The sequence below is a fragment of the Camellia sinensis genome, chromosome 5 (genome assembly GCF_055761805.1).
Source record: "Camellia sinensis isolate YWXY chromosome 5, ASM5576180v1, whole genome shotgun sequence".
Lineage (NCBI taxonomy): Eukaryota > Viridiplantae > Streptophyta > Magnoliopsida > Ericales > Theaceae > Camellia > Camellia sinensis.
In genome coordinates, this window is record NC_138965.1 from 181,813,916 (window position 1) to 181,824,627 (window position 10,712).

Here is a 10,712-nt window from a genome sequence, read left to right on the forward strand (position 1 = left end):
TTGTCTCAACTTACATAAACGACAGAGCAGTTCAAGATGTCATATTCATTGATCAACCAGTAAACTCGATAGGTTTTCACTGGGAGAGGTTCAAAGTCAAAAGCTACATTCTCTAATGTCAGGGTTAGTCTGTTGTACTTTTCCTCCGAGTCATTATTGTTGAACGGTGTCTGTTTGTTGAGCCATTCGGTCAATTTTTATTCATCTGGGGAATTGTTGGAAAACATGGAGTTTTGGTAACTTGAATTAAATATTAAAGTGGGCCCCTACCATCTATTGTGTTTGGTCCAAGTAGGTCTAGATACTTTGCAATGATATCTTTACACCACAAAAAGAATGGCCAAAAACCATTGAAATTTGAATGAGAAGAGTAGTGTGTATAATATGTTTGTAACTCCTGCAATATTGCAGAGGTTAATGGTGCATTACTGAACAGCCATAAAGGCAGGTTAATGGTGCATTACTGAACAGCCATAAAGGCCAGAGGCTCCTCCTCTCTCCGCAATACATGTATAAATTGAGACCCTCCTGTCTAGTCTCAACAAATAAATTTTTGCTTCTATTTTACAAGTTAGTTTGTTAGAAAGTTCCTACAGTGAGAAAGTGCTACTACGGTTTTGTTTGCTAAGCTAGATAGATAGTGCTTTTGCCGTAGCTGATTTTTTACCATCGTATCCTGAGAGACAGACGCCGGAATTCCTCAAACACTCGACCCGTGAGGTGGCAAAAATCTATTTTAAGGAAACTGCTACCGTGTAGGTTTCGGTTTGCTTTCTTTACCATTTTATTGTATTGTGTATGTCTATTGTAATTCTAAGCACGTGTTCTTGGTATATAATTTTGATTTATTCGTGAATCTATTTATTTAATTTCTCAATTTGGACAATAGAAATAAGGTCATTTAGTATATGCAACTAACATCGTCAGTTATGGGAGATTTATATAATTATTTAAACCATAGGAAAGGTCCTTATATTTGTCAAAAACATCAAAGGAGGTGAGTGTAATTTACTCAAGATAATATGACATCACAAGCATATAACTAATAATATCAAACAGTTACAAATCAGAATCATCTGCGTACCACTACCCTATTGAAATCAACGTCCTTAGAGCATCTCCAACGGTGAATCAGATTTTTCATCAAATCTGAGTAAAAAATTACTCATTTTACCAAATCTGGTACCAGATGCTCTAACGGTTCACCTTTCACCAAATCTGTCCCGGGACAACCGGGTGGTCGATCGGTGAGTGAAATTTTTTTTTTTTTTGAATTGTCTAAACCGTTTTTGTTGAACTTTCTGAACTTTTTCCGGGACGACCGGTTGACCGGTTAGGGAAATTTTTTTTTGAACTGTTTGAACTTTTTTTTGAACTGTTTGAATCTTTTACTGGTTGACCGGTTGGTCAATCGGCTGGTCAACCGGTTGGTATCACCCCAACGGTCAGTAACAGTGATTTGGTGAAATGCTTCACCTGTTCTCAGTTTGATGAAATGTTTGGTGAAATCTCATTTTGATATCGATTTGGTGCAACCGTTGAAGCATCAAACAGTAACTTTTTCACCAAATTTTAAATTTGATGCTGGGTTTGATGAACCGTTAGAGATGGTCTTAGTAATTCAAATTTTACTCAACATTAAAAATAATATCAAAGTTCAAAATTCCAACATACACTGCATGAAAGAGAACAAACAGAAAGGATGCTTGAAAACCAAAAAGAAAAAGCAAGAGCATATGAAAAAAAGAAGAAAGGTGAAAGAGAAAGAAGAAAGGTCATTTTCATCACACTTTCATTTTGGTTTCTAATTCACATATTGACACGCCGCGTAGACTTTAGTGTAGAATTAGGAAAGTAAATGCAGAAAAGAAAAGAAAACTAGGGATAAGGCTTGAAGAATTGCATTTTGATGCTTTCTCAAGGAACTCCCAAGTTCATCACAAAGGAATATCAAAAAACAATGATGGAAAAGAATAGTAGTGGATCGGAAAGTGAAGATAGTAATAATAGAAGTGATGGATTGGTGGTGTTTGGGAATAGGGGTAGGGTATTTGGAGTGAATGAGTTGTTGGGTTCAGAAGCTGAGATTTTGGGGAAGGGGACTTTTTGGACTAGTTACAAGGCATATTTGGTAGATGGAGATGCTGTTGTTGTAAAGAGATTCCAGGTTCCTTGTGATTTTGCAAAAGATAAGCTTCAGAAATTAGGACAAATGGTGCATCCAAATTTGATTCCTATAAGAGCATACTTCTTTAGTCAATCTGAGAAACTACTTATACGCGATTACATGCCCGTTGGAAGTTTGTCGCATCATCTACATGGTAAGTAAGTTTTTTCTGCTTTAACTGTGATTTCAAATCGAATTCTTATATTTTTCATGTCTTCCTTCAGATTGGTTTAATGTAAAATTGCAAAATTGGTTGTCAACTTGTATTGTATTCTTTCCATCTAGCTTATGTATTTATATATTCTTTCCATACAGTTTATGTATTTATATATCACAAAAAAAAAAAAAAAAATAATAATAATAATAATAATATTTAACGAAAGAGATCATAGACAAAGGGGGGATGCGGAGAGTAAAAATCAATGGTTAAAACTGGAGAACAAATAAAAAAAATAGTGGAGTGACATAATCAAAATAATTTTAAAAACAAACTATAGGTTGAAAGGTCATTTTCTTTTTTCAACTCAGTGCGGTACAAACAAAAATTTATAATGTTAGTGAAGTATGCATGGTGAATTGAATTGAATGTTGGCTTCTTTAAAAAGATAGAATAAATCATATTATCCTAGACATAGTAATCTTATAATCAGGAACATGAAATAATTGCAAGCTTGAATAAAGGCATATTATATACATTCCATGATGCATTAAACTTGAGAGGCATAGACATGATATAATCCTCTTCTTTTTTTTTAATATATAATTTTTTTTTTCATTTTAACTAGGACATGGAGGCAAGAACAAGACTCCACTTGATTGGCAAGATAGATATAGAATAGCTTATGGGGTTGCGTGCGGGATCGAATATCTTCACTCTCAGTGCCCTATTGTGTGCCATGGAAACTTAAGGTCATCCAACATCCTCCTCACCAGTGGCATTGATGCCCATTTATCAGACTTCAGTATAGCTCAACTTCTCTCACCCAATTCCAAACTCAACTATGTTGCTGGATATCGAGCACCTGAGGTGACAAATGTACATCAAGTTTCTCAGAAATCCGATGTCTACAGCTTTGGTGTCCTGCTTTTGGAACTGCTGACAGGTAAGGCCCCAATGGGTGATTTTGATTTGCCTAAATGGGTGCGTTCGATGTGTCAGGAGAAGCCAATCGTTGATGTGTTTGATCAGAAGTTACTAAGGCAGCAAGAGAATATTGAGGAGCAAATGTTTCAGTTTTTACAACTAGCAATTTGTTGTACTTTTGAGTATCCTAATAACAGACCCTTAATCGCGGATGTGGCAAACCGGATTAAGGGTATCTGTAAACCCGAATTAGGATAACTCGACACAAATATTCCATGTCTCATACCCAATAGCAAAAATCGCGTAAAAATAAAATAAAATCTAATAAATTAAAAAATAAAAAAACTGTACTTGCAGAGCTATCACTAAACAGCAGTTTATTGATCCTGCTCTAAAACAATACACAGTTACTATGTATTCCAAATCTTGTCCTGCTTGTTTGATTGTTTAGGAATATATCTTTCAGTTTAAATGAAGATAACATCAATTACACATGGCTTTATTTGTGATCTCATGAAGTTATTTTGTTAATGGGGAATTTGATGTAATGGTTTCACAGTATGAAATAGATTTGTGCTTTAATAATATGCTATGAAAACTGTAGCATCACACTTCTTCTCAGGAAAAGAAGTTCAATGTAACGGTGATATCAGGTTATCGATATTACTTTCAATAATTTTTCACCAATTACCCTCTCATGTAGGGGTGGCATGGTCTGGATTGGACCGGATTGGGTTAAAACCAAGACCAATCTGTTGTTTACCGTTCCTGAAAAATTGGAACCAATTCAATCCGTTTAAATCATGGAACCAATCCGAACCAATCCATTTAAATACGGATTGGATCGGTTTAAGACCACGGATTCACATAATTAAATAACAAATATATATATAACACTTTAATTTCATAAATATATAAACATAGCGCTATATTAGTTTCACGATAGCAACGTGTTTTTCTAATAGTGACATATTGTTCTAAAATTTAAACAACCATACAAAAACTGGTTTCACCATAAGTATTTAAACCATTACAAATTAAAACTAAAAACTAACAAACAAAAGTAATAAAAGAAGATATTATACGATTTTAGGTTTGAGTTTAGATTTTATATAGAATAAGAGAAGATACTATGGGGGAGGATGTATAATAAAAATATAGATTATTTGTATACGGTCCGGATCGGTTCCAATCCGGAACCGTGGGGTTCAATCCGGAACCAATCCATGGATTACGGATTTTTAATTCTTCAATCCATAATCGAACCGTGGATTCAAAAAACCAATCAAAACCTATCAGATTGGACTGGACTGGATTGGATTACGGATTTCACGGATTCCTTGCTCAGCCCTACTCTCATGTATATCAGCACCTAAAAAGTTGGGATAACCCTCCACCCATAAGATTTTTTTTTTTTTCTTTTCAATAAAGTATACTAATTTTTCTTGAGATTTTGAGAAAACACAAGTAATTTTACAATTTTAACATAATTATATTGACCTCCTTTTAATAAAATTAAAGAATCTGAAACTATAATGCAAATAATGTGAAAATATAAGAATTAATAAGCATAAAAAATATATATTTTAGTGTAAAATAGATGACAATTTCATTTTTTCATTCACATGACTAATAAATTATTGAAACAAAATTGCCATGTCTTATGTAAATTAAAACTTTAAAAAATCCTATATAATTATGTCAAAATTGTAAGATTTATTTTATTTTTTTCTAAACTTCAAAAGATATTAGTGTAAATTCCACATCCATGTGAGTGTTCGATCATTTTTTTAATAAAATATTTAAAATCTCTAACATTTTTTCTCCCAAAAAAAACTCCATAATAAAATGAAACATCATCGGGGTGTTAACGTAATTTACTCAAAAAATAAAATAATATCTTTCGCTACATTTTCCTTTCTATTTTTTATTTTTATTTTCGTTCTTGGAAACAAGGCAAGTGGATGTTGAATTTGTCATTATAAAGTAAGAAAAGTTGGGAACGGGCTAAGTTGACGTTGAATTTTGATTACATCTTAAGTTTTTATTTTGTTTTTAGTATAAAGTGAAAAGAGTCATCCGGGTTCTAAATTTTTTGAACAATAGTCCTAAGATCTAATTTTTAGAATAATAAAGATAAAAATAATTTAAAATATCATATTACCCTATCTATCCATTCACTATTCTAATTATTTATTCGTGTTACTTATCTATTCAATGTTACTAATTTATCTATCTAATCTACAAATTATTAGAAATATTCAAAATATGATGAAAAAAAGTACAACCAAAAAATTATAGTCCAATCCAACACATAAATTAACCAATGAATTTTGTTGGTTCAGTCTAGTGGCAGAAATTATCAACTTTACATAAGAATTGACCCTTAACCTTCTACTATATAAAATTTGGTCAATTGAGTTAGCCCACTTAATTTATGCGTGTAGATTATTTATAAAATAAAAAAAAAATCAATTTTAAAAAGTAAATAATCAATGTGAATCTATTTTTTATTTATTTTTTCATTCTTGTAGAAAAAACAAATAATAATTATAATTATCGGATTATTTTTATTTATTTGATCTAACACATAACCAAGAAAACCCTTACATATAGGTATGCATCAAGTCCTAAAAAACCATTTACACAATAATAAAATGAAAAATTACAAATCAATGTAATTGTAAAAAATTAATTATAAATTAATGATTAATTTTACTAATTAAAAAAATAATTTTTTTCATATATTTATAATTATTTTTTAAAAATTATACTAAATTATATTTTTCCCATAATAAAAAGGCCACCTGATATCTAAAGAAGATTGGCACTGCAGCTTATATTTTATCTTATTTTCACTTTACGAAATTTTACAGTCATTCCTTTTCTCCTCTTTTTGCATTTTCTTCTTCTTCTTTTATTCTTTCATTTTGTCCTGTCCTTTGCCCCCATCAATTTAAAATTGGCTACAATTAGACAAATTCAACTTATCCCATATTCATTATTTTAAAATTGGCTACAATTAGACAAATTCAACTTATCCCATATTCATTATTGTGGGTGGGGTGGGGGGGGGGGGGGGGATGAGAAATGGATTCCATGTTTTGTTTTTGTTTTGGAGTAATCCAATATTTTGGCATGTACTAATTTATTTATTTTTTTGTACTTGATCTATAGGTCTAGTTTTATATTTTTTTAGGCAATAGTCACAAACTTTATTTTTTAAAGCCAAAATTACAATAATTATTTAAAAGATCATATTACCCCTACCTATATATTTACTTGCCCACCTATTTGTTCAACTCACTTATCTGTTCACGAGTCATCGCCTTATCTGTTCATAAATGTCATTCGTTTGTCCGCCTAATCTATCTGTCCATGTACTAACCACCTCTAATGACTTTTCCAATGAATTTTTCAGAACCAGCGACTTTTTCAATGCTAATGAACTTTCTGATGACCGGTGGTGGAATAAAATTAAAAAAAAAAAATCTTCAAAACAACAATTTATTCTTCTCACTAAATAATTTCATTTAACATGTCCTTATTTCTAAAAAAAAAATATTAAACCTTGGACTAAATAACATAGGTGTGGACTTTTCACTAATTATCCTTTTTTTTGTATATTAATTAAAACTAAGTGGATGTTATTTTATATTTTTGTACATTAAAAATGGTTTCTATTTTTAGTTATATTTTTTATTTATTTTTTATTTTTTTATAGATTTCTATTCTTGACCCCTAAAGACGGAATACTGGTTTCATTCCTAATTACAGAGAAGCTCAATTCTCTTTCACAAATAAGTAATTTCTTTTTTATAATTGAACTTCCATTAATTAAGAAAGATTTGTTGGTGAATTTGGTTTTTGTTTCTCAATGACTTTCAATTAATGTGAACATCTTCTGAGTCTAATATGGTATTTGTTTAACAGCTAGCTATTCCAAAACGTATTGTTTAAGGCAAACTTCACAAACCATTATTGTATTAAAAAAAAAAATGTAATTAACAACAAAGTCAAACATTCAAAGTTAGTAGTTATCTGGACTATATTAATTGGTAGGCTGGCATTGAGTAGTTGGATTTATTTGAAGATTGAATTATTTGATGAGTGAAATCAATTCAATAATATTGGTAACTTCACCGAGGAAACAATCAACTACAATGACATTATTATATATATTCAATTAAAAAATCAAAACTTGAAGAAAAGAAAGAGAGAAAGAAAAGAAAAAAAAACACGGTCATTTTCACTACAATTTCCATCCTTGCATACTTATTCACACAATCATTTGCATAATTGAAGAAGAAAAAGGAGGAGGAGGAGGAGGAGGAATGATATGGAATACGAAAGAAAGAACAGTGTGGAGGAATAGTCAGGCAAGCCTCGAAGGAATACTAGCTTGTGATGTTTTTGTTGGGTACTGTGAAATTTTCCCTTGAACCTATCACGGAGATTTTGATTGAGGTGGTCATTGGATCACTTGTGATTCTTGTGACTTTGTTAATATTGTCTAAGAAGAAGTGTGCTATTCATAACCCGTGTTCATCAACAACAGGTATGGAGGTGAATCGCATAACTCATCGTAAAAGTAATGATGGGATCGGATTGGTGTTCTTTGGGAAGGGTGAGAAGGAATTTGAGATGGATCAGTTGTTTGCTTCTCAAGCTGAGGTTTTGGGGAAAGGTACTTTCGGGTGTACCTACAAGGCTAATTTGGAGGGCAAAGATGCCCTTGTAATCAAGAGACTGAAAACCCGTCAGCGTGCTTTTGGGAAAGAGAAGATTGAAGATTTAGGAGGAATGGTTCATGAAAATTTGCTTCCTCTCAAAGCATATTATCATGGTGAAGATGAGACACTTTTGATTTCTGATTATATGCCCATGGGAAGCTTGTCCCGTTTTTTGCAAGGTAAGTCTGTCCCAATTTGCTTTCCTTGTTTTGGCACATATATTATTTAACTTGTTTTTCTCAATTTTTCTTCTTCTTCCATTGATGATTTTATGATGATGAATGAGTTTACATCTAGACTTTTTTTTTTTTCTTTATTTTTGAAAATTTGAGTTTGTGTGGTTTGGGTGCTCTGCAATCCTTTTAGTTTGTGTTATTTTTAAATAAGAATTAGGAGTTACAGTTAATCTTAAAAAATTTAAAAAAAAAGAAAAAAAAAAGAGTATTTAAAAAAGAAAAGAAGAGCATATTCTTATGTTTTTTTTCATGAGATTTACATGTCTCTTGGGATTGCACTTCTGTTTATTGTCTTTTTCCATTCTAGTACACAGCATATTCTTTGCACCTAGTATATATAGATTTATATTATCTTTGGATTATCCCTGTGGTTGATATGCTGCCTGAATTTTGTCATCCCATAACTGTGTTTTAAATCAGGTAAAAACAAAATTATCCAAAATTCTTTTTGACTCTTAATTCAGCAGAACCCCATATCCACCACTTTTATGTCGATTCATTGTCTCTGAGTTTGTGCATCAGCACAAGAATATAGTCTATCTGTCCTATTGGTTTAGACTGCTAATAACACTGAAGTCTGCATTACTATGTCTTAACCTAGGCAAAAACAAAATTTCCCGACTTTTTTAGCTCTTAATCCACATCTCCATACATTACCCGCCCTGTTTAAGCCAATTATAATCATGATTATGTCTTTGCAATTCACTTATATTTTCCTCCACTGTTTGACAGCTTACAATATATGCATGAGCACAAGTTTATATAGCCAATGGTACTGATATTTGCATAATTGCAAGACAGTTCTTTTACTTGCATAGAAACCCACTCATGGGGTGAGGCCTACAAAAAGCTGAGACGCACCTCATGTGAGAGGGTCATGTCCAATTCTGTGATTAGTTTGTGTGTTTATGTACTTTTTCATTTTCAAGATTGCTACAACCTGCCTGGTAACTTTCACGAAAGTCACAAAATTTTCTCAAGAAAATAATATTACAAGCCCAAACATGAGCATAAGAATGTCCATGATGCATCACAAATTGAAAAAACAAAATCGTTTTGCCACTTTCTCATTGCTGCTCTTTTCTGTACCACCAAGTAGGAAGGACAAGCATTTCGCTCAATTGGCACGTTAGGCGTAAAATAGCTTATGGAGTTGCACGTGGTATCGAATATCTGCACTCCCAAGGTCCCAATGTGTCCCACGGAAACTTGAGATCGTCTAATATTCTCCTAACCAATTCCTTCGATGCACGTGTCTCCGAGTTTGGCATAGCCCAACTTCTCCCAGCTGAATCCAAACTCAACTGCATTGCTGGCTATCGAGCGCCTGAGTTGGCAAATGCAAACAATACTGTTTCTCAAAAAGCCGATGTCTACAGTTTTGGTGTGGTGCTTTTGGAACTGTTAACCGGTAAGCCACCAAAGCATGGTGTTTCAGAAGACTTGCCTAAGTGGGTGATTTCGATGTTTCAAGAGAAGCCCATCATTGATGTGTTTGATCAGAAGCTACTAACAAACCAGGACGTGGAAATTGAGGAGCAAATGTTTCTGATTTTGCAACTTGCAATTTGCTGTACTTTTCAGTACCCGAAAAACCGACCCTCCATAGCTGTTGTGGCTAACCGAATTAGGGATATCTGTTATTCTGGATCATCATAAATGTATTCTTACATTTCAGATCCAAAATTGGAGAGTGGAATCACATAACAAATTTCATTAGCATGCTGAGCTAAAAAGTCCAAGATTTATAGTCTTCATGATATATTTGTCACCCTTCATTTCCAAGAATGTTACATTGTTGATGTTTTAGTGTTTGGCAAACCAAACCATCTCTATTTCCAGACAAAGACAAAAATAAATGGCACTGAAATCATTCACATTCATTTCTAAAGCACTAAACTTTCTATTATGCAGCTCTAAACATTTGAATCATGAACTTGGATGAAAATTTGGAATGATAAAGGAAATTGAGAAAAAAAAATTTAGCTTACATTTTATTCACATTGTTATCATATTTTCCGTTTTCATTTTCAAATTCCTTTCTAAACCCATAATTACTAAAAATCGGAACTTTTGCAACGGCCTCAAATGTCGCAAAAGGTCCACAAGTCGTTGCAAAAGACTTTTTGCGACGGAGTAGCGACAGGAAATGGGAGGTGCAATTGTGAGTGAGATGGAGGCAACTACGAATCTCATTCGTCAAAGAAACGAACGGCTGTGCAAGGGTGAAAATCTTGCAGAGATATTCATTTAGGGGCTTTACCTGCCAGCGAAAACACAAAAGAAAGCGGCTTTTGGAGGAAGCTAAAAAACAGAGTTCCTCTTTGGTTCGAGTTCAAAGTTTCCTTCTTTTTTTGGGGGGGGGGGGGAAGGGCTAATTTGGCTATTTTAGTCCTAAAAAATAAAATAGGCTATTTTAGTCGTAAAAAATAAAACATCACATCTAACTCGTAATCATTATACTATTCTCTCACAAAAAAAGTCAAAAAAAT

At 32.7% G+C, this 10,712-nt stretch overlaps 2 protein-coding genes across 2 annotated transcripts; both read left to right on the top strand.

Moving 5' to 3' along the window:
- Positions 1–1,667: 1,667 nt before the first annotated feature.
- LOC114269904 (putative inactive receptor kinase RLK902) lies at positions 1,668–3,745 on the top strand. Its single transcript, XM_028211276.2, has 2 exons — positions 1,668–2,321; positions 2,953–3,745. The coding sequence occupies exons 1-2, from the start codon at positions 1,910–1,912 to the stop codon at positions 3,507–3,509; spliced, it is 969 nt and encodes a 322-aa protein (XP_028067077.2). The 5' UTR covers positions 1,668–1,909; the 3' UTR covers positions 3,510–3,745.
- Positions 3,746–7,269: 3,524 nt separating this feature from the next.
- LOC114269905 (putative inactive receptor kinase RLK902) lies at positions 7,270–10,103 on the top strand. Its single transcript, XM_082870619.1, has 2 exons — positions 7,270–8,163; positions 9,320–10,103. Exons 1-2 carry the CDS (start codon positions 7,659–7,661, stop codon positions 9,877–9,879), a joined length of 1,065 nt encoding a protein of 354 aa, XP_082726745.1. The 5' UTR covers positions 7,270–7,658; the 3' UTR covers positions 9,880–10,103.
- Positions 10,104–10,712: the final 609 nt, after the last annotated feature.